The sequence below is a fragment of the Centruroides sculpturatus genome, unplaced genomic scaffold (genome assembly GCF_000671375.1).
Source record: "Centruroides sculpturatus isolate CEXI.00-Female unplaced genomic scaffold, Cexi_2.0 scaffold433, whole genome shotgun sequence".
Lineage (NCBI taxonomy): Eukaryota > Metazoa > Arthropoda > Arachnida > Scorpiones > Buthidae > Centruroides > Centruroides sculpturatus.
Genome location: NW_019384677.1, coordinates 545,799 through 571,074, shown reverse-complemented (window position 1 = coordinate 571,074; position 25,276 = coordinate 545,799). Strand labels below are relative to the sequence as shown.

General features: G+C 33.1%; 1 protein-coding gene across 1 annotated transcript in view; it reads right to left on the bottom strand.

Annotated features, from left to right (window-relative positions):
• Window positions 1-25,276, bottom strand: part of LOC111626882 (kinesin-like protein KIF13A) — a 152,821-nt gene that overhangs the window by 21,014 nt on the left and 106,531 nt on the right. Inside the window, exons 24-39 of the mRNA XM_023370403.1 lie at window positions 20,030-20,173; window positions 19,798-19,947; window positions 19,469-19,639; window positions 17,931-18,104; window positions 15,982-16,139; window positions 15,775-15,907; window positions 15,452-15,695; window positions 15,255-15,381; window positions 7,477-7,532; window positions 7,271-7,398; window positions 6,979-7,194; window positions 6,849-6,902; window positions 6,014-6,166; window positions 5,864-5,941; window positions 5,598-5,781; window positions 5,203-5,271 (exon numbers count right to left, since the gene is read on the bottom strand). Of these exons, the coding sequence (XP_023226171.1) occupies window positions 5,203-5,271; window positions 5,598-5,781; window positions 5,864-5,941; window positions 6,014-6,166; window positions 6,849-6,902; window positions 6,979-7,194; window positions 7,271-7,398; window positions 7,477-7,532; window positions 15,255-15,381; window positions 15,452-15,695; window positions 15,775-15,907; window positions 15,982-16,139; window positions 17,931-18,104; window positions 19,469-19,639; window positions 19,798-19,947; window positions 20,030-20,173 (2,239 nt within the window). The remainder of the gene's footprint in view (window positions 1-5,202; window positions 5,272-5,597; window positions 5,782-5,863; window positions 5,942-6,013; window positions 6,167-6,848; window positions 6,903-6,978; window positions 7,195-7,270; window positions 7,399-7,476; window positions 7,533-15,254; window positions 15,382-15,451; window positions 15,696-15,774; window positions 15,908-15,981; window positions 16,140-17,930; window positions 18,105-19,468; window positions 19,640-19,797; window positions 19,948-20,029; window positions 20,174-25,276) is intronic.

The following is a 25,276-nucleotide window of genomic DNA, read 5'->3' as shown; positions in this document are numbered from 1 at the left end:
ATGAGAAATGGATATATTTTGAGAATCCTAAATGCAAGAAATCGTGGGTTGATCCAGGCAAACCATCAACATCTTTCCCAAGACCAAATCGCTTTGGACGGAAGACAATGCTGTGCGTTTGGTGGGATCAGCAGGGTATTGTCTACTATGAGCTGTTGAAACCTGGTGAAACTGTCAATGCTCACCGCTACCACCAACAACTGATCAAATTGCACTGTGCTCTGCGTGAAAAAAGGCCAGATTATCAGCAAAGACACGACAAGCTGATTTTCCTCCACGACAATGCACCATTGCATGTGTCAACATTGGTCTGAAACTACTTGAAGACACTCAACTGGAAGGTGCTACCCCATCCCGCTTATTCACCAGACCTGGCCCCTTCCGACTATCACCTCTTTTCATTGATGGGCCACGCGCTTGCTGAGCGGCACTTCGATTCTTACGAAGACGTCTGAAAATGGCTTGATGAGTGGTTTGCCTCAAAAGAGAAGAAATTTTTTTGGCATGGTATCCACACTTTGCCCGAGAGATGGAACAAATGTGTCACTAGTGAGGGAAAGTACTTTGAATAAATTTGTTTTTGCTTTCTAAGAAAAAAATGTGTGTTTTTCTGACTAAAAAACAGCGGATTTAAGCTTATACACCTATGTAAACTTTATCAGTTCAATTCCATTAGAATTTTATACCATAAAATTCAAGCACATACAGCCATGGGCATCCCCTTTATCAAAAATTCTCAAGCCCATGCATGACATAAATAAATGCAATTAAACCCTTCCTACACTAAACTTTTCATGAACTTTATTAAAGAAAAAAATTCTCTTGTCTTAATGACGTGTTAACATCAAAATTTTAGGATTACCTTTTATGATTGTTTTCTTTCAGTTGACTAAATTTCATCACCTTATATTCATAGAATTTTTTGTAATTAATGTTTTTTTATAGATCAACCCCTTGTTTATATTAAATTAGGGTTAACATTCCATAAAAAATACATTGAAACCACTTTTAATTGTGATTTGAATAGTTAACCACTTCTGGCCAAAGTTGAACACCTGCAATATACAGGGTGTCCCCAAAAAATGTATACACACTTTAACAGCTGATAGCTCAATTGATGTTTTTTATTACTAGATTAAAGCCATTAGAATTAATAATGGAAGTCAGACTAAGCTTTGAACAAAGAAAATTCATTCTAAAATGCTACTGGAAGTGTGAAAACAGTTGAAGTACAAAGACGGTTTAGGAGAGAGTGTCAAACAGATCCACCAACACAACATATCATCACTCAAATTAGAAATAAGTTAAAAGATGGGCACCCTCACACTACCATCACAATGTTAGATCCTATCTTGATGAGATCTTGCCAAACAAGTGGGGTTTTGTAGAATACCCTCTGTGTTCACCAGATTTCACACCACTTCATTTTTTTATGGGGATATTTAAAACACAAAGTTTATGCTAAGAAACCTGCAACAGTTACTGAATTGTGACCAGCCATTGAACAAGAATGCACACTTATATCAAACAAAATGTATTGTGATGTTTGTGATTCCATTGCTTAGCATTGTCAGCAGTGCCTGGAACAGAATGGATATCAGTTTGAAACAGGCATTGACAAAACAATTAAATAATGTCTGTAGATTCTATTACATTTTGAAAATAAAATGTATTTTTAATAAACACCAACTTTATAATTATTTAAAGTGTGTATACATTTTTTGGGACATCCTGTATAGGTCATTCATTGCCTCTCTGAAGGCAGCTATTTTTAGAATGTTTCCAACCATCTCATTTTAAAAATTATTTTAAATTTTGGTGGTCATATATAATAATTATTAACTGCGATATGTTTGGTTTGACTTCAGCTGTTAACAATGGAAAAATGTAAAGGCATCCATGGGTTTTGGCCTGGCCCACAATGGGGGCAACCAGGTAGTGAGAATTGGAGCCCGATATATCCGGAATAAACCCAAAATTCCCAGTGTTTTGGCCATCTGAATTCATTCCTGTATTCTGTAGAGCAATAGGCTGACACTTAACTGTCTAAGCCATCTGGCTATCATAATTCATCAGTTAAATGTCAATAGTATTAGTCAAAAATGACTATGGTGCAATATAGTAAACTTTTTCTTCAATAAAGAAAATGTTTAGAGTGTTTACAGCAACATACAATTTTTGTTTATATTATCCATGTAGACCTTGTTTATAAATAGCACTTATTATACTGATGTAGTTTCAAATTAGAAAAAGGAGGAAAATAACTCAAAATATCTTTATTTTCCTTTGAAAATGTGAAGCCTTGAGCTTACATGTTAAAAGTTTACATGTTAAAAGCTTACATGTTATAAGTGTCAAATCAAGGGATTGGGCTTTGATTCTAACGCTCATATAAACTGGAAGTAAAACCTAAATAAAATCAGGAAATAATAAAATAATTAATCAGGAGAAAAAACAAAGTTTTTATATAAAAAGTTTAGTAAGTTTAAATAACCTTAAAAGGAGATATAGTGCTGGGATTATGTGGCAGACTTATGAGAATTTGAAACAATTAAATACAAGCAGGTCAGTTCATTTCCCTTGATTGGATTAAAACATAGTGTCGAATTAAACCTTTGGTAGCCCAAAATGGTCTGTTATCTGCCTAGATACAGGAAACCGACCAATCAAAAAGCTAGAGATCCGAGAAAAAGAATCTTTTAAAAACCTGGATTTCAAGTACAAAGGCAGACTTTTCCTAGCTTCCAACTGTGAAGTTATCTGACCAGATTTTCTCTGCCTCCCTGTGAAGTTATCTGCCTTGTCTTCATTGTTCTACCTTCGGACTCTTCATCCTGCCTTGGACTGTTCCAGTTCTCAATGTTCATCACCAAACTTCCCGACACCCATAGAAGCATCTCGACTGACCGCCCTGGGGCTATCAACTCTACAGTCCAGCTCTTTCAGTGGATGAGATGCACTATAGATTGTAAGACTTAACATAAATAAATGGGTTTATTTGTCAGTCACTGCAGCTTCCTGCCTCACTTTCCTTCACCCATATACGATCCTGACATTTGGATATTCCCAATTAGGCAACCTCATAAAAATAAAGATATTTTGTCTTATTTTAACTAGTTTTAGTTAACTTGTCTTAGTTTAACTAAGTTTTCCTGCTTTTGCTAATTCGAAACTACACCAGTATAATCAGTTCTATTTATAAACAAGGTCTACGTGGATAATATATAAACAAAAATTGAAATATTTAAGGATAGAGGCATGAAGAATTAATACTTTAATGTAAAATTTTATATACCTTTTCATCTGTTTTCATTTGTCTGAAATGAAGGTGTGTCTTATATTCACAATTCAAAACAACAATCAGAAGTCATATAAGAGAATTGATATGATGAATAATAGAAAGTAATAGAAATTTTTGACCACACTGCTCAATAGTCACATTAGTTCAAATAATCTTAACTGATATGTGCTTAATTTAAACTCCTTTATAATATTTAAAATTCTTTTAAAATGACATTCTGAAGATGCATTGAAAGGAAATAAATTGTATATACAGAAGAGTGTGGAAATATAGCTGCCAATTATTATATGTTTTATGACATTTGTATTGGTTTTTCTAAAATATTATATATAAACATCCCAAAGCCCATTGTATTAATGATTGCTGTAATTATCAATTTCAATAAGAAATAGCACCTAACATCTACATCTATTAGGTTGTTTGGAAAGTAAGTTCGTTTTTTTACCACTAGACAGATTAGTCGTATTTTTCCCGCCATTTTCATTCTAAACTGTATTATCATTATATATTGGGTTGTTCAGAAAGTAAGTTCGTTTTTTCTGTGGAAAAAAACACAATTTTTTTATAGTAAATAAATATTTTATTGAATTATATATCAATCAAATGTTCTCTTTAAGAACATGTGAAACCCATATATCAAGCTTTGAAACAAAACCAATTTGTTTCAAGTAATCGTGAACAGTTCAATCTGACAATTTAATCTCTTAGTGATTTCATGTGTTGTTATTCGGCAGTTTGCTTCAATTTTGTTTTATTTTGTTGCTTTATTGCAAATGAAATTGAAATGAACTGGCAATGAAAACAATCATTGCCAGTTTCATTGTTTTATTTTGTTTCATTTCATTGTTTTATTTTGTTGCTTTATTTTGTTTTCAACTGGATGGCCAGTTGAAAACAAAATAAAGGTATTGATTGAAGCAAACTTCCAAATAACAACACGCGAAATCACTAAGAGATTAAATTTGTCAAATTGAACTGTTTACGATTACTTGAAACAAATTGGTTTTGTTTCAAAGCTTGATATATGGGTTTCACATGTTCTTAAAGAGAAATGCTCTCTTTGGTGGGATTTTAAGGAATTTTTTTTTTTGGAGCTTTTACCAGACAATTTAACAACTGATTTGAAAGTGTACTGCCATCAAGTAAACAAATTGAATAATATCATCAAACAGAAAAGGTGGCCAGAATTGATCAACAAAACAGGTGTAGTGTTTTACCAAGATAATGTTAAATTTCACACAAGTTTGGTAACTCATCAGAAACTGTTATAACTTAGATGGGAGGTGCTATGCACCAACCATATTCGCCAGATTGAGCACACTCAGATTATTACTTGTTCCGGTCTATACAAATTTTTTTTAACTGTAAGACATTTACTTGAAATGACAATGTCAAAAATCACTTGAATCAGTTTTTTTAATCGCCACNTATTTATATTTATATATATTTATATATTTAAGAGTAAATATAAGGTAATTTATATCACTTGACAACACTATAGTAAATTATATTACAGTATATTATCATACAGTAAACAACTTCAAACTTTCTCCCATTTAAAAAACAGTAAACACTACAGAACACCTTTATAACAAAGATATGAAAAAAAAGGGAAGTGCAAGTAACAATTATCACAAATTTTTTCTTTTATCTTGGTTACAATCATGCAATTATGCAAATATCATGCAATCTAAGTGCAAATTGATAGATTGCAATAGTTTTTGAAAATAAAATTTTATTTAAAAAAAAATATAGATAGAGAAAGAGAGCAGAGTGGCAGTTTTATTAACTGCAACAATATAAATATATTATTTATATAATATATATATTTTTGCCAGGCCAAGATGTGCAGCAGCGGTCATGCAAAACGACACTGCTAGTAATTTGTAAAATCAACATACATTTGGACGTAGTGGCCTGTCGAAGGCTTAAGTTCAGATTGAAATTGAGGTTCAAGAAGGTTGGACGAGCTGCAAGGAAAAAAAAACAAAAAAAAAAAAAGAATATTGTCCTTCGTCCATAAATTATCTTAAATTATCTGGCTTTCTTACTTACCAGATATTAATTTTTTCAAAAAAAGAATTTACTCAAAAACTTTAATTTCAAAAATACGATATATAAAATTTATGTTATTAACATTAATAGAAAAAAGAAAGGCATTGAAAGAATAGTAACAGAAGAAAAGTTTAATGTCCTTTTTTAAAATTTTTATAAGTTGATAAATAAAATGCTTTTATAAATCAAAAGAAATTATTTATCCTTGTTAAAAAAAGATAATATAAAAAAACGAACGTACTCAGACCAAAAGAATTGGAGGTTGGACCAGAAATGTTACTAGATGTTTTGTTTTCCTTCACGCTGATGGTGCGTGAAGAGAAACGATCTAAATTATCACAAGATGCATGGAAAGAAAGATCGCACGCTGATTCTGCAAGTCGTTGATCTTCCAATTTAGTAGGTGAAGTTTCTAGTCGTACAATCTGAAAATTTATTCAAATTATTTATAAATGACCTTTTCATTGTAAAAGATACTAATTAGATTATAAATAAATAAATACTAACGTGTGCAATGTTAGGTACACTGGCAGTTTTCCTTAAAGGTCTGCCTTGTGCAGCTAGCAGTTCTTTCATTGCAACTTCCTGTAATAAGAAAGACTTGAAGATATTGTAGACTGAGTTTTTGTTATATTTACAATGAATGAATGTCCATACCTGTCTTAATCTGTCTAATGTAAGTATACTTTCGACGGCAGAGACACCGCGAGTGTATTTTTCTATGTAACTTTCGCCATCGTTGGTGGCTGCATCTTCACCTGATGCAGCCATAAGTGCTAGAGACTCACGATCCTCTGGATCCTCTGATGCCTGAAAAGAAGAAACTTATTTTCTAATACTAGAAAATCTAATTTCTAAAGTAAAATCTGAAAGGATAACTTCATAAAATTGAATTTAAAGTACCGTATATCTGCGCAGATAAGACGAGGTATAAATTTTTGTCAAAGTTTTGTAGTTTTAGCATATATTTCTCCTATAAGACAACTCCCAAACTATCAATGGTCTGTGAATTTAGTTCAGATCAGCAATCATCATCTGGATAATAACACTGTATAGCGTATAAGGAATTATGTCCTATTCGTAAGTTTTTGAAAGAATTTCAAATTTTATTTTCTTGCATCTGGCAGCACTGCCTTGCGATTGTTTCAAACATTCACACTAATTTGGGCATTTGGGTAATGACTTTGACTATTCACAAAAACATCGTATGGGCTATTCTATTTTGTGGACATACCCTACTCTCTACTAGTAAATAATTACGGTATTTCCATTTTTTTTATAATGATTTTAATTTACAAAAATTTCAATCAAATTTTTTTTGTATGTTCTATAAGATAACCCTGGATTTTGGGGGGTCTTATTTATGATTCAACTATCATCTTATCTGCACAGATATATGGTATTTATAACTATCATCATTCCAAAAGAAATTGTTAGTCATTTGGATTCTGAGTGATTATGTGAACATTTAATATATTCAAAGCTACCTTACCTTAGGAATATTTGATACCACTTCATAAGTTACTCCGCAAGTATTCAAAAAGTCCTAAAGTCAAAATTTATTTAAAATAAATAAATAAATAGTTACAATTACTGGCATTTATGTAAAGACAACTGCTTACCTGCCGTCCAATTTTCTTGATGATCCTTTCTGTTATTGATTGTTTTTTATATACATTTATAATAAGTCGCTTACGCAAAATCAAATCCATAGTAGCCGGATGACTCAACCTAACAGATGCTTTTAGAATTAAATAAACGTGTTCATTTTGAGGAGTTACACGGTTGAGATTGATAGAATCATGTATTGAAGAGTCCCAAGCTGCAGTAGCACAAACCTAATCAAACAGTTTGACAGATTATTTGGGGCCACACACATGATAATTCAGAATAATTTTTGGTACTGATACTTACTTCCTTTTCACAATATTTTACTATCGGCAGTGTAAATAATTTACTACCATGCTCTTTTGGCAAAATGGAATTGGCACCAGCTACCCTGATATCATTTTCTCCTGTGATTGGTGCACTCATATCATCGGCTATTTATTTAAAAAAAAATTTTTAATTTTATTAATTTAGTTAATTGAAAACTTTTTAATTTGAATTGATAGACTTACCACTAAGATCCAAAAATATAACTGGAATATGCTTTTCCATTCCTGGTGGTGGTTCCCTATTAAAGTTAAAACATTATTTAGTAACAAAATTAATTAAATGGTAAAGTTGTTGGTAACGTTTTGAAAAATTTGCTAATTTATGCTGTAATATATAATGAAGATGCCCATCCAACAGAGTTGGAATGGGCATCTTCATTCTGTCACAAATATTATCCCATTATTGTATGATATAGGAACTCTTTCTTTGCTGCAATCTGAGTTGGTTCACTAAATCAGTGTTCCGCAACCTTTTTCTTCTTGCGGCACACCTATGACTCAACACGGCACACCAAAATGTTATTTTCCTCAAAAATGTATGATATGATACTATTAATAGAATTACATAATGCCACGAACCTATTATTATTATTAAACAGACCAACATCTGTAAGCAAATTTATTTTACATTTAATTTCTTAGAATACCTAAAAATGTGTGGCTTGTAATAAAGATTAAACAAACATTGTCTTATTTCACAAAACGACTTCCAACAGCTTAACACTTCGTTGAGTAATAACAATCCACGAAAACCTTTTTGTACAAGTGTTATGTCTTTAACTAACTCCACAAACGCTTTCGACCTCCACCAAGGTCTGCTTCAGGTGGTGACTGACTGTGTTTCCTCCTGACCATCGTAACGATGTCGCCAGAGATGTAAATAATCGTGCGTGCCGGGTTTCACCCCTCTGACTGGCCCTGTTTGAATTCCTTGAACAAATACCTTCACGCCTGCGCCAAGATCATTTCACCATCTTTGAAGTTGATGCAGGTGTCCCGACAGTTAGCTTTATGAATCTCCCAGGCCTCCAGGTGCCGGATGTGATCAGTTTGGAATGCTTGTCTGATTAGTCTGGTATTCTGGAAGTCCGCCCATATTTCAGGGTTGGTAACGTAGGTCGATAAGGCGGTGGTGTGCCTGTTATTTTTAATATCTGCTTAATGTTCTCGTATCTGTTTTTGCATTGAGCGGATGGTGGAGCCAATGTAAATCAAGTCCCTGATGGGAATGGAGTATACACCTGGGGCCATGCTGAGATCCATTGCGTTTTTGGCATTGCACAGCAGGTCATAAATCGTGCCGGTTCTCCTGTATGCAATCTTCATGCGGTTACGGCAAGCTATCTCCCTGTATAGGGGGTCTAAATGATGGTTGAACCTGATGATCACGCGCCTAATGTTCTTATCGGGTTGGTGGTTGTCGTCTGGCGGCGTCAGTCTTATTTCATCAGTGCTGCGGCAGTGAATGAAATATAAGCATAAAAAACACAGCAACTGTGATAAAAATATATAAATAAAATTTGAAATTAATAGAATATGTAAAAGTTTATGTCACACCTTCACCTTTGTGACGGCACACCGGTTGCGGAACACTGCACTAAATCTTAGTCAACTCACCCATATGATTACCATTTCATATTCTTTCTTAGAGGACATGTATTGGCACTAAGGAAGAGGTTGAAATGGTAATATAATCCAACTATTCAGAAGATAGGATTAATGAATGATTTGAGGACGTGCATCTGCATTTTAATAACTATTTATTTAAATCACAGTTATTTAAAATGAATGCAGAGGCATGAATAAAACATATATATTTTATATGCAAAATTGCATTAGGTCTTGTGAAAAATTAAATAAATTTAAAATTATTTAATTATAACTAATGATAGAACCTCATGCATTTGCATAGAAGCATATAATATAATATATTTTCTACAAATACATAGTACATAATTTTATTGAAGTGTGTGATAACCCTTCAATAAAATTATATACTATATATTTGTAGAAAGTATATTGTATTATATATAAAGAGGAATTAAAGGCTAATTGATAAATAGAAGCATATGTAAAATGCATATTTGGTACCTTTTTTTTTAATCAATTTTTTTGGCATTTTTAGTATACCAGGTGTATAAGCTCAAATCCGCTGTTTGCTAATAGATGGCGTAAGCGAGCTTATAAGTTACCATGATGACGCCATATTGTTTTTTTGATGATTTTGATGTCTGTCAACATTAATCAGTGCACATCATCAGATATTTCATACAACAACATATATTTTTTTTTGTAATCATGCCTACTTTTGTGCCAGAAAAAGAGCATATGCAGCAAGCTTTGCTTTTCTGCTTTAATTTGAAGAAATCGGCTGCCAAAGCACATCGAATGCTTGTGGAGGCTTATGGAGACAGAGCTTTATCGGAAACCACGTGCAGAGATTGGTTTCGTCAGTTCAAAGATGGAAATTTTTACCTGAGCGACAAGAAGCGTGAAAATCGGCCCAGGAAGGTTGAGGACCATCAACTGCAGGCTCTTTTGGATGAGGACGATACCCAATCGCAAAAAATGCTTGCCGAGCAATTGGGTGTTACTCAACCAGCCATTTCCATGCGTCTACGTGCCATGGGAAAGATTCAGAAGATCGGAAAATGGGTGCCGCATGAATTGAACGATAGGCAGATGGAGCGACGCCAAAACACATGCGAAATCTTGCTCGCCAGACAAAAAAGAAAGTCGTTTCTGCATCGGATTGTAACTGGCGATGAGAAATGGATATATTTTGAGAATCCTAAACGCAAGAAATCGTGGGTTGATCCAGGCAAACCATCAACATCTTTCCCAAGACCAAATCGCTTTGGACGGAAGACAATGCTGTGCGTTTGGTGGGATCAGCAGGGTATTGTCTACTATGAGCTGTTGAAACCTGGTGAAACTGTCAATGCTCACCGCTACCACCAACAACTGATCAAATTGCACTGTGCTCTGCGTGAAAAAAGGCCGGATTATCAGCAAAGACACGACAAGCTGATTTTCCTCCACGACAATGCACCATCGCATGTGTCAACATTGGTCCGAAACTACTTGGAGACACTCAACTGGGAGGTGCTACCCCATCCCGCTTATTCACCAGACCTGGCCCCTTCCGACTATCACCTCTTTTCATTGATGGGCCACGCACTTGCTGAGCGGCACTTCGATTCTTACGAAGACGTCCGAAAATGGCTTGATGAGTGGTTTGCCTCAAAAGAGAAGAAATTTTTTTGGCATGGTATCCACACTTTGCCCGAGAGATGGAACAAATGTGTCACTAGTGAGGGAAAGTACTTTGAATAAATTTGTTTTTGCTTTCTAAGAAAAAAATGTGTGTTTTTCTGACTAAAAAACAGCGGATTTAAGCTTATACACCTATGTAAACTTTATCAGTTCAATTCCATTAGAATTTTATACCATAAAATTCAAGCACATACAGCCATGGGCATCCCCTTTATCAAAAATTCTCAAGCCCATGCATGACATAAATAAATGCAATTAAACCCTTCCTACACTAAACTTTTCATGAACTTTATTAAAGAAAAAAATTCTCTTGTCTTAATGACGTGTTAACATCAAAATTTTAGGATTACCTTTTATGATTGTTTTCTTTCAGTTGACTAAATTTCATCACCTTATATTCATAGAATTTTTTGTAATTAATGTTTTTTTATAGATCAACCCCTTGTTTATATTAAATTAGGGTTAACATTCCATAAAAAATACATTGAAACCACTTTTAATTGTGATTTGAATAGTTAACCACTTCTGGCCAAAGTTGAACACCTGCAATATACAGGGTGTCCCCAAAAAATGTATACACACTTTAACAGCTGATAGCTCAATTGATGTTTTTTATTACTAGATTAAAGCCATTAGAATTAATAATGGAAGTCAGACTAAGCTTTGAACAAAGAAAATTCATTCTAAAATGCTACTGGAAGTGTGAAAACAGTTGAAGTACAAAGACGGTTTAGGAGAGAGTGTCAAACAGATCCACCAACACAACATATCATCACTCAAATTAGAAATAAGTTAAAAGATGGGCACCCTCACACTACCATCACAATGTTAGATCCTATCTTGATGAGATCTTGCCAAACAAGTGGGGTTTTGTAGAATACCCTCTGTGTTCACCAGATTTCACACCACTTCATTTTTTTATGGGGATATTTAAAACACAAAGTTTATGCTAAGAAACCTGCAACAGTTACTGAATTGTGACCAGCCATTGAACAAGAATGCACACTTATATCAAACAAAATGTATTGTGATGTTTGTGATTCCATTGCTTAGCATTGTCAGCAGTGCCTGGAACAGAATGGATATCAGTTTGAAACAGGCATTGACAAAACAATTAAATAATGTCTGTAGATTCTATTACATTTTGAAAATAAAATGTATTTTTAATAAACACCAACTTTATAATTATTTAAAGTGTGTATACATTTTTTGGGACATCCTGTATAGGTCATTCATTGCCTCTCTGAAGGCAGCTATTTTTAGAATGTTTCCAACCATCTCATTTTAAAAATTATTTTAAATTTTGGTGGTCATATATAATAATTATTAACTGCGATATGTTTGGTTTGACTTCAGCTGTTAACAATGGAAAAATGTAAAGGCATCCATGGGTTTTGGCCTGGCCCACAATGGGGGCAACCAGGTAGTGAGAATTGGAGCCCGATATATCCGGAATAAACCCAAAATTCCCAGTGTTTTGGCCATCTGAATTCATTCCTGTATTCTGTAGAGCAATAGGCTGACACTTAACTGTCTAAGCCATCTGGCTATCATAATTCATCAGTTAAATGTCAATAGTATTAGTCAAAAATGACTATGGTGCAATATAGTAAACTTTTTCTTCAATAAAGAAAATGTTTAGAGTGTTTACAGCAACATACAATTTTTGTTTATATTATCCATGTAGACCTTGTTTATAAATAGCACTTATTATACTGATGTAGTTTCAAATTAGAAAAAGGAGGAAAATAACTCAAAATATCTTTATTTTCCTTTGAAAATGTGAAGCCTTGAGCTTACATGTTAAAAGTTTACATGTTAAAAGCTTACATGTTATAAGTGTCAAATCAAGGGATTGGGCTTTGATTCTAACGCTCATATAAACTGGAAGTAAAACCTAAATAAAATCAGGAAATAATAAAATAATTAATCAGGAGAAAAAACAAAGTTTTTATATAAAAAGTTTAGTAAGTTTAAATAACCTTAAAAGGAGATATAGTGCTGGGATTATGTGGCAGACTTATGAGAATTTGAAACAATTAAATACAAGCAGGTCAGTTCATTTCCCTTGATTGGATTAAAACATAGTGTCGAATTAAACCTTTGGTAGCCCAAAATGGTCTGTTATCTGCCTAGATACAGGAAACCGACCAATCAAAAAGCTAGAGATCCGAGAAAAAGAATCTTTTAAAAACCTGGATTTCAAGTACAAAGGCAGACTTTTCCTAGCTTCCAACTGTGAAGTTATCTGACCAGATTTTCTCTGCCTCCCTGTGAAGTTATCTGCCTTGTCTTCATTGTTCTACCTTCGGACTCTTCATCCTGCCTTGGACTGTTCCAGTTCTCAATGTTCATCACCAAACTTCCCGACACCCATAGAAGCATCTCGACTGACCGCCCTGGGGCTATCAACTCTACAGTCCAGCTCTTTCAGTGGATGAGATGCACTATAGATTGTAAGACTTAACATAAATAAATGGGTTTATTTGTCAGTCACTGCAGCTTCCTGCCTCACTTTCCTTCACCCATATACGATCCTGACATTTGGATATTCCCAATTAGGCAACCTCATAAAAATAAAGATATTTTGTCTTATTTTAACTAGTTTTAGTTAACTTGTCTTAGTTTAACTAAGTTTTCCTGCTTTTGCTAATTCGAAACTACACCAGTATAATCAGTTCTATTTATAAACAAGGTCTACGTGGATAATATATAAACAAAAATTGAAATATTTAAGGATAGAGGCATGAAGAATTAATACTTTAATGTAAAATTTTATATACCTTTTCATCTGTTTTCATTTGTCTGAAATGAAGGTGTGTCTTATATTCACAATTCAAAACAACAATCAGAAGTCATATAAGAGAATTGATATGATGAATAATAGAAAGTAATAGAAATTTTTGACCACACTGCTCAATAGTCACATTAGTTCAAATAATCTTAACTGATATGTGCTTAATTTAAACTCCTTTATAATATTTAAAATTCTTTTAAAATGACATTCTGAAGATGCATTGAAAGGAAATAAATTGTATATACAGAAGAGTGTGGAAATATAGCTGCCAATTATTATATGTTTTATGACATTTGTATTGGTTTTTCTAAAATATTATATATAAACATCCCAAAGCCCATTGTATTAATGATTGCTGTAATTATCAATTTCAATAAGAAATAGCACCTAACATCTACATCTATTAGGTTGTTTGGAAAGTAAGTTCGTTTTTTTACCACTAGACAGATTAGTCGTATTTTTCCCGCCATTTTCATTCTAAACTGTATTATCATTATATATTGGGTTGTTCAGAAAGTAAGTTCGTTTTTTCTGTGGAAAAAAACACAATTTTTTTATAGTAAATAAATATTTTATTGAATTATATATCAATCAAATGTTCTCTTTAAGAACATGTGAAACCCATATATCAAGCTTTGAAACAAAACCAATTTGTTTCAAGTAATCGTGAACAGTTCAATCTGACAATTTAATCTCTTAGTGATTTCATGTGTTGTTATTCGGCAGTTTGCTTCAATTTTGTTTTATTTTGTTGCTTTATTGCAAATGAAATTGAAATGAACTGGCAATGAAAACAATCATTGCCAGTTTCATTGTTTTATTTTGTTTCATTTCATTGTTTTATTTTGTTGCTTTATTTTGTTTTCAACTGGATGGCCAGTTGAAAACAAAATAAAGGTATTGATTGAAGCAAACTTCCAAATAACAACACGCGAAATCACTAAGAGATTAAATTTGTCAAATTGAACTGTTTACGATTACTTGAAACAAATTGGTTTTGTTTCAAAGCTTGATATATGGGTTTCACATGTTCTTAAAGAGAAATGCTCTCTTTGGTGGGATTTTAAGGAATTTTTTTTTTTGGAGCTTTTACCAGACAATTTAACAACTGATTTGAAAGTGTACTGCCATCAAGTAAACAAATTGAATAATATCATCAAACAGAAAAGGTGGCCAGAATTGATCAACAAAACAGGTGTAGTGTTTTACCAAGATAATGTTAAATTTCACACAAGTTTGGTAACTCATCAGAAACTGTTATAACTTAGATGGGAGGTGCTATGCACCAACCATATTCGCCAGATTGAGCACACTCAGATTATTACTTGTTCCGGTCTATACAAATTTTTTTTAACTGTAAGACATTTACTTGAAATGACAATGTCAAAAATCACTTGAATCAGTTTTTTTTTTGTAAGCAATGATAAAAACTTTTATGAATGTGAAATCATGCTACTACCAGAAACGATGACAACAGGTATTTGACCAAAATGGTCGATATGTAATTCAATAAAATATTTATTTATTATAAAAATATTGTTTTTTTTTCCATGGAAAAAAAACGAACTTACTTTCTGAACAACCCAATAGTACCAAATTACTTAATTTCTGATATTATTGTAGCAAAAAATATTGCAATTAATTATGGTGATCATTTGGTTTAAAATATTGTTACTTAATAAACCTTAATAACATTAATTATAGTCACCTACAATAATGAGTACCTCCCAACAGCAGCCATTATTTAGAGGTCTGACTATATTTAAAAATTCTCTCTCCATAAAAAAGTCTTAAAATTTAACTCCAAACTCATGGTGCTTCTTAAATCAAGGAAATGCAGTTTATACATGAAAATCAAATAGAAATAGGAATAAAATTAAGAACCTACCAGTCAGCTGGAGCACCAGGTATACCTGAACCAGCAGCAGGAACTAAAACTGCATTCCTTTCTTCCGTAAGAGAAACCCATTGGTCAATTAAACTTTGTTCTCGTTCTACATCTTGGTCTGCCTTTGCTAAAATTATTGTTATTTTTAATTTATTACAAATAATAAACTTATCCTTATAAATATGAATTAAAAATACTTTTCTTATTGATGATTTTCTGTATCTGATCATCAAGATATTCTCTACGTCTCATCAATGCCTCTGACCATTTCTCTCTTAACAGTGTAAGATCCTCTTCCTGATAGGAATCTAATGGCTTTTGCAGTTTGGAACGAACACAGATACATCCAATAGCAACACTGGTAATGGCTTCGCATATGATAGGAAGAGTTCCGGAATTTTGAACTGGTTTGACTCTTACTACTACTCGACGTTGTTGACCCTTGAAAATTTTTTTTTAAAATTAAAACCATTCATTTGAATAACTTTTTAATAACAATATATTCAGTATTACAGCTTACCTGTCTTAACTGAAAGATCCCTCCAGTCAAAATATCAAGTTTAGGAACAACTTCAACAGGTGAATATTCACCTTGTTCGTTCAACTCGTGGATTTCTACCCACAGTTCAATTTTACGAGTTAATTCGGCCCACCTAAAAATAGTAGTTTATAAACTTTAACTTATCAAAAATAAATTTATATTGTATATTTCATTCTATATTCCTACCTGTCGGCTAAGGATCGTGATCTCTGCAACTGAGCATCAACTTCCCAGCCAGGTTTTGAATTGCTGAAACCTGCACTACGATGACCCCAAACTTCAATGGATAAAGCTCCTTCAGCACAGTGTTCAAGAAATTCTTCATTAACATTTACAGTGAATTCCTAAAAGATTTTATTTTCTAATATAAGATAGATTTCACGAAACAAAACAATTATATTAAATATTAAACATTTATTTTTAATTAATTGCTTAATGAGTTAATATATAATATGCAATTAACTTTAAATGATTAAAATGAAATTAAAACATGAACTTATAATTAATAAATAAAAGTAAAGATGGTTATTGTGTAAGTGGAGACCAGTAAACCAAATGCACTTTGACCTAAATGATCCATTAGGCACCCAGAAATTAATTCAGAAGTCTAATCCATTTAAAAAAAGACAGCAGATGGGAAGTTGAGGGATGTCACCAGGGGTAAAAAAAAATCCAGATGAACAAGTCTACCTGAGCAGAGATTGACACACTTACAAATGAGATGCAGAGAAGTCTCCTCAGCAAAACAGAGATCAATAGAGTAAAATCCTGATTAACTGAAATTCTGCATTATCCAAGTATTACTGCAGAAGAATATTTTGACAAATACAGTGCAGTTTGTTCATTGAATCTTGGTCAGGCAATGTATCATACAGGCTTTAGAATTTGCTTTGGCTTGTTCATTCAACTCGTGGATTTCTACCCAGTTTTTGAAAAAGAATTCTGAATTTTGAAAAAAAATTCTGAGCCTCTTAACCTCTATTGTCTTAAGGAAGACAAAAATTTCTACACGGTTTTTTTCCCTCTCTCTTCTCTTCACATCATCAGGATTAATAGAATGCTGGGGTCCTAATTTCTACTACAAGTGGACTTCATATTAACAGGGATGTATAGTACCTTAAGAAAGTCCCATAAGGTCAACCAGCTAAAGGATAAAGAATCAGTTTGCACTAACAAGGTATGAATTAGTGAGGGATTCCTATATATAGTTATATTTAAGAGAAAACTATTATCTATAAAATTTAAATCAATCACAAAAATAAATAAAATATTTAAAACCTAATAATAATATTATTGTAAATAAATATAATAAATAATCTTTGATAAACAATTAAGCATATCATATGATTTCATTAGAAAAACAAAGGGAAATACTGACACTAAAATACATGGAGTTCAGGCTTATTTTAAATTAAATGTTTTTGGGACCAAACCATCCCAACTTCAGATCTACATGTTCAAAAATAGAATGTTGGAAAAGTATTCAAAAAGCTTATGAACATGTAGAATACTTGAATTACAAAACCTTAAGTTTTATATATAATAAATCTCTGTAAATTGGTTAGAACTATAATAGCATTATCAATCCCTACAAGTTTACTATAAATGCACCTTTATAGGTCATTATTTCATCCTACAATATATAATTCATAATTATATGAGAAATTTAGTATGTTTTATAGAATTTTTCTTTTATAACTATAGAGATCTCTTTGTTTACATTTGCTTGGTTGTCTCTAAGAGAAGAGCATTTGCTATAAACATTTGTAGGTGTTCCTGATGATAAATCATGATAACTCAAAAGTGCTTGACTGCTTGTTACTTTTAATTTTTTGTAATTTTTTTATAACTTCTCTCTCTATTGAAACATCACTTTTTATCTACAGGTTTAATTATTAAAGCTAAATTAACTATATTATAAACTATAACTTATTAATAAAAATTTTTAAAATCAGTTAATTCATTATATTCAACAGTAATTAATTTCTAGTTTTGGTATATGATGATAATTGATTTAAGAAAATCTTTTCAGTTCAGTAATTTTTAATTCCAGCAATAAATTTTAAAATAAAAGTTGCTATCCATTAAATAACAACTATAAAGCTTAGACAGAAATATTCAAAATAAAAAATTACCTTAACATGATCAAATTTGAAAGTCATTCGATCTTTTCCTTTGCGTGTGGCTGGATAATCTGGATTCACTATAGGTGGAACTACTATAGAATCAGGAAAACCCCAAAATGTGTATTGACAAAATACAAAATTGGAAAGAGATGGAGGTAATCCAGTTGCAGCCTTGATTGTCACCTAAATACATAGAAAGTTATTTATAATATTTTTAAAAAATATATTAGTTTTTGATATCTTAAAAATGACAACATTGCTGAATTCTTGCTTGCATTTGTAAACATTTCAATTTTTCTAAAGCAAAATTATTTATCACTTGTAATACATTGAAAATCTGTGTCTGTGTCGCTTGGAACTGATATATAGTATTGAATTGTTAGATGATGTCAACTCAAACAATGTAAACCTTATCTTTAATATCAATCAGATCAGTTATTGTCAAGCAAACTACTTTGCCTTAAAAACAAATCAGAAAAGAAATATTTTCTCTACATTTTATAGTAAACTCATTGTGTACCCACCCCTTATATATATATAATGATAAACTAAGATCCAATCTATTATAAAATATTTCCTATTAGAAATTTGATAAAAAAGATTTTCATTTTCCTGACTAAAATAGAAGACAGCAAAAAAATCAAATAGATGAGAAGTGTATCATGTCATTACATTTTTCCACTGATAAACATTATTATTAAAAAAAAAATAATTCTTCAAGTAGAAAAAAGTGACAAAAACAAATCTAGTATATTTTTTAAATTAAAAATTTTAGAATTAAAAACCATTATGAGCAAGCTACAAACTTTGATTACATTCGCTGTTATGATGTGATGTGGCACATGCGCGGATGCAGATCCACATTAATGGTGTGACAGTTGATGTAAATCACTGTTTAACCATTTATATAGGGCAACCCATATGTTGGACAGGTCAAGTGTGGGAGTGTTCCGAGGTTGTTGTGAGGAGAGATTCCCATATAAAAATGAGTTTCTGGTTGCTACAGCATTTGAGTAGTGTTGTTTGAGCCCATAATGGGTTGTAGCTCTGTTTTAGCACTGTTTTTTGTGAGCTCTGTGGTGTGCGTACTCAGTGAGTTTTCCTTCCTGCTAGAATTTTTTGTCATACACATGTCAAAAATTTACCTAACATATTTGTTGCCAGATGAAAATGAAAGAAAACCTTTAGAGCAAATCACTACATTTTAAAGTAGCTTACTAATATTTAAAAAAATACTTAATTAAATGCAATGTTAATTAAATTTGTATGAATGTTCATAAACCCAACAATAATGCCATTTAAAATTCTCTAAATATATTTTCCCTGGATTGAAAAAACATCTAGATGTTTAGAAATTTATATAGATGAAATATTGCACTAACAGATTTTCTTATAAGAGTCTTAATATTATGATACTTATGACATAAAAATGTATTGAATCTAATTTTAACATTTGAAATGCTAAATATATTGTGTTGTAGTCATTTCCAAAAATTTCGAATTTCAATAATTTCAAATTTTAAAGAAGCAAATATAAAATTTCATACCCTAATTGTAATTTGTCTACCAACTACAACATCTTCTCCATTCTCAGATATATCTAAGGATGAACCTCGTATACTGTCACGATCTGTGCTGTAATCTGCACTGGCATCACCAACTCGATCAGAAATTGTTCCTGCTATTCTTCCTATTTCAACATGGAGTCTTCCTGCCACCTGTAATAGAATATAATAAATTTTATTCAAATTAATTTATATGGTTAATTAATTAAATAATGATAATATTCAATTGAACATTCCCTACAGTTTAGAATCTTAATACTTAGCTTTTTAATGATATTTCAAATGGTTAAATTATTTAAAAAGTTACTTACTTCACCCTGTTGACTAATAATTGGCACATGGTAATCTAATTTTACATCATGAAATAATACTTCCAAAAACACATTTCCTACTCCAATGAGATTATGATTTTCTTGTGATTCATAGAAAGGATCTATCATTCCTTTTGGTGTATCTTCATCCTTCAGTTAAAAGTATATTTGTCAATTATAAAAATTTATGAAAAAATTCTATATTTTCTAAATTCTGAAAATTGATTCTTACTTTTGAACATAAGCCTTTCTCTTTACACTCATACATTTCTCTCATATCTATTAATTTGTTTTCTAACTTTTCCATGGACCAAACTTGACTTCCTTTATTCTTACGTTTTACTAAAATGGCTGGCTCACTTACAAATGCTCCTTTCTAAAGATAGTTTATTAAAATTTAACATTTTTTTTTAGATAAAACTGGCAATATATAATTAAAGTTTTGTTATGTTAGTGATTTGAAAAGTTTGTGGCCTGATAATGAAGTATTATATTTTTGTTTTTTATTTTTATTTTTCAATATAATCTCCCTGAACCTCAAGGTACTTTATCCAGTGCTATTCCAGTACCTTTATTCCATCCCAGAAGTGCAGTTCTTCAAGGTAATCATTTATTGCCACTTTCAACTCATAGAACTGATGAAAATTTCTTACCACCAAAGAATTTTTTAAGGTTAAGGAATAGATGAAAGTCAGAACCAAATCAAGCAAATTAAGTGGATGAAAATAAATCATACTTTAGTTCAATGATTTTTGCCATAGAAACAACTCTTGACTAGGGGGGAGTGATTATTTTAAGGAATTTTAATTTAATTATTTAAAAATTTTGGGGTACCCTTGTGACATACTTGCGGCACCCGCTTTGAGAACCACTGTTTTAGATAGTTATACAAATTGATCCACAAAGGGGGCAAATCAAGTGTGAGGGTGTTGCAGGGATTTAATATGCTGGTAAGGAGGGCCTCCCAAATATATACGATATTTCTGTTATTGCAATGTCTTATTATGGCCACCTCACATAATGTATTATTATGTCCCACAACGGGATATGTTGGTGTTGTAATACCATTCTAGCAAGCTCAGTTTCATTCCTGCCTTCCCTGATAGAACACTGATGCTCTGAAATACAACAAGGCAACATTCTAGTTGCCGCGCCAATATAATGGTGCGACCACCCAACATATTTTCTAATGGGATAGAATAAACCCCCGATCTTTCAAGAATGGAAGTAGGATCCCTGTCACTGGACAGCAACCTCCTAAGATTTGGCCGTGGGGAAACTGGCAGAAAAAAACGCTTGTCGCCTAAAAATACGGCAATTACGGAGAGTGATGTGATCACAAAATGGTATCGCGGGAAGGACTATTGTGGATTCTTTCGGGAGATGCAGTGTAGTAGCAGGAAAAAGCAATCTTTTTACTTTATTTAAGATGTAGATAAATTTGGCATTATTGTAGCCCGCCTCATTTACCACACAGCAAATGATATTAAGTTCGATATCGATATCAGCTTGACTGGAAGATAAAAGAAAGGCCCTTCTAATTAAAGGTGCGATTGTCGCATTGATGTAATGTTGCGGCTGGTATGCTGTAGCAGGGATCAGGGGAGGTACACCACTGAACTTGTGGTATACGGAATACATTATGGTATCCCGGGATTTAACAATTTTTAGATCCAAGAATGCTATCTCATTTTCTTTGTCTTTTTCCCAAGTAAAATTAATTGCGGGATAAGTGGTCACGAGACAATCTTTGAAGGCAAGGAAATCTTCATGGGTGTCCTGCCAGGCACTAGCACATCATCAACGTACCTAAGATATAAAAGTGGATACGCTATCGTGCGGGGAAAATTAAAAATCTTAAACTCAATATTCGTCATGACCAACTCTGCCAAGATCGCTGAAAGCGGTGAGCCCATTGGGACTCCCTGCCGCTGTAGATAGACTTTGCCCTTGAATTGGAAATAATTATTTTCAGAAGTAAAGAGTAGAGCTTCACTTAACTCTAAAACCTCTTGCGCTGTAAAGCCCTTTTTGATTAGCAGCGCATTAGCTAGCATAACAGCATCAAACTGCAGTACCGAGGGGTAAAGCGCAACTACATCCAACTTGTAGAAACTATACTCACTTTGTGAAATGTGGCCTAGGACAGATGATATATGGGTCTTGACCATAACGGAGGAAGTGGTAACCAAATAGGAAGGAGGTAGGAGCCCACTTAATAAATTGGCCGGCGCCTTTTCAAGATGGAAGGCAGGGTGGGTCCTTTTATTAACTAGCGGTCACAATGGCCAACCTTCCTTATGTGTTTTTACCTCAAAAAAAAGCCTGGGGCAAGCTAAGTTGGTCGGGGGATCAACATGTCCGGGAAGAACAAAAATAGTTGGACACACCCTGCCTTCCATCTTGAAAAGGTGCCGGTAAATTTATTAAGTGGACTCCTACCTCCTTCCTATTTGGTTACCACTTCCTCCGTTATGGTCAAGACCCATATATCATCTGTCCTAGGCCACATTTCACAAAGTGAGTATAGTTTCTACAAGTTGGATGTAGTTGCGCTTTACCCCTCGGTACTGCAGTTTGATGCTGTTATGCTAGCTAATGCGCTGCTAATCAAAAAGGGCTTTACAGCGCAAGAGGTTTTAGAGTTAAGTGAAGCTCTACTCTTTACTTCTGAAAATAATTATTTCCAATTCAAGGGCAAAGTCTATCTACAGCGGCAGGGAGTCCCAATGGGCTCACCGCTTTCAGCGATCTTGGCAGAGTTGGTCATGACGAATATTGAGTTTAAGATTTTTAATTTTCCCCGCACGATGGCGTATCCACTTTTATATCTTAGGTACGTTGATGATGTGCTAGTGCCTGGCAGGACACCCATGAAGATTTCCTTGCCTTCAAAGATTGTCTCGTGACCACTTATCCCGCAATTAATTTTACTTGGGAAAAAGACAAAGAAAATGAGATAGCATTCTTGGATCTAAAAATTGTTAAATCCCGGGATACCATAATGTATTCCGTATACCACAAGTTCAGTGGTGTACCTCCCCTGATCCCTGCTACAGCATACCAGCCGCAACATTACATCAATGCGACAATCGCACCTTTAATTAGAAGGGCCTTTCTTTTATCTTCCAGTCAAGCTGATATCGATATCGAACTTAATATCATTTGCTGTGTGGTAAATGAGGCGGGCTACAATAATGCCAAATTTATCTACATCTTAAATAAAGTAAAAAGATTGCTTTTTCCTGCTACTACACTGCATCTCCCGAAAGAATCCACAATAGTCCTTCCCGCGATACCATTTTGTGATCACATCACTCTCCGTATTTGCCGTATTTTTAGGCGACAAGCGTTTTTTTCTGCCAGTTTCCCCACGGCCAAATCTTAGGAGGTTGCTGTCCAGTGACAGGGATCCTACTTCCATTCTTGAAAGATCGGGGGTTTATTCTATCCCATTAGAAAATATGTTGGGTGGTCGCACCATTATATTGGCGCGGCAACTAGAATGTTGCCTTGTTGTATTTCAGAGCATCAGTATTCTATCAGGGAAGGCAGGAATGAAACTGAGCTTGCTAGAATGGTATTACAACACCAACATACCCCGTTGTGGGACGAGGTGGCCATAATAAGACATTGCAATAACAGAAATATCAATATAATAAATATAAATACAACTTTTTTTACAAGGAAAAATTCTTTGTTTCAGTCATTTTTTTGTTGTTCACACCATCAGCAGTTCATTAAAAAACTCAAATACTCACGTAGATGACCTTCCTTTTTAGGCTATTGCCTCCATAGTTAAATGCAAAAAATGATAAAAGCGTCCTCTGGTGTTCTTGCCACAGTCACATGATACATTTTAAATAAAAATAATAAGTTTACATGGCCAATGATTATTTAATATTAATATAATAAATATAAATACAACTTTTTTTACAAAGAAAAATTCTTTGTTTCAGTCATTTTTTCGTTGTTCACATTGTTTCGTTGTTATCATTTTTTGCATTTTACCTACAGAGGCAGTAGCCTAAAAAGGAAGGTCATCTCCATGAGTATTTGTGTTTTTTAATGAACTGCTGATGGTGCGAACAACAAAAAAATGACTGAAACAAAGAATTTTTCTTTGTAAAAAAAGTTGTATTTATATTTATTATATTAATATTAAATAATCATTGGCCATGTAAACTTATTATTTTTATTTAAAACAGAAATATCATATATATTTGGGAGGCCCTCCTTACTAACATATTAAATTCCTGCAACATCCCCACACTTAATTTGTCCCCTTTGTGGATCAATTAGTATAACTATCTAAAACAACGTATCTAGCTCCATAATTTGGAGGCGCATAGCACATGCGCAGTATAACTGCGCGTGTTTTTATTTAAAGATTGTCTTATGTTCTACTGTTGCTTCCATTCCAAAACGTTAATACGCTTGGAACGGTCAGTTATTTGTAATCAAAAAAGGAATTTAACCGTTTTTAACAACCTGAGGAAGACGAAAATAATTATCGTCGAAAGCGCTTGTCGGTCTAGCCTGCATGATGAAAGTTTTTCCTATTAAATGGTCGGCATGCTGTCCACTTCTGTATTATAGATAACTTCCATAATGAATTCTGGACAACAAGTATCCTTTTTTGATATGCTAAATCAGAAAAAGCAATGGTACAAGGTGAACACACAGCTGGTGTTCCTGCTTAGATGCAAGGTGCATGACATAGTCCCAAAGTGTATTTCTGTCAACTGGAAAGCCTTCCCTATATGTTAAAGCCATTACCCTTCCTGCAGACAAAAATGACTTTAGCTTTTTTGGAGGTGGAGAATTACTAAGTTTCCATTGTTTCAACTGCTGTTTTCTTTCTGTGTATACCAATGGACTCAAGTTTCATCAGTGGTCACAAATTGACAAATAAAATCAGTCATGTTCTTTTAAAATGACCCAAACAGTCTTGAGGAACTTGCATTTGAGTGCATTTCTGATCAATTGCTAGCAAGTGTAACTTTTATCAGCAGACAGCTTTTTCATATCTAATTCATTGATTTAGGATGTGAAATGCCCATTCATCTGAGATGTCCATGGCCTTAGCAACTTTCAATTGGCAATCCTCCAAAGCAATATCATGTACTTTATGAATGATTTCAGATGATGTTGCAATTCTTGGACATTCTCTGTGGAGTCATCTTCCAAGCTTATACACTCAAGTTTAATTCCGCAGCCAATTCTTTTACAGTTGTAAATGAAAGTGCACTATCATCCAATACATCTATCATCCAGTTGAAAATTTACATTGGCATCAAATCTTTTTAACAAAAAACTTTATCGCTGCATGTTATTTGATTTTTATCCATTTCAAACAGTACACTGAAATAGTTTTGTTTAAATTCTGATTTACAAAAAACTATTTGACACCTCCACTTGATATATCACATCTATTCATAAAACAGAAGTGACCTTAAAAAGGACTAAAATATTTGAT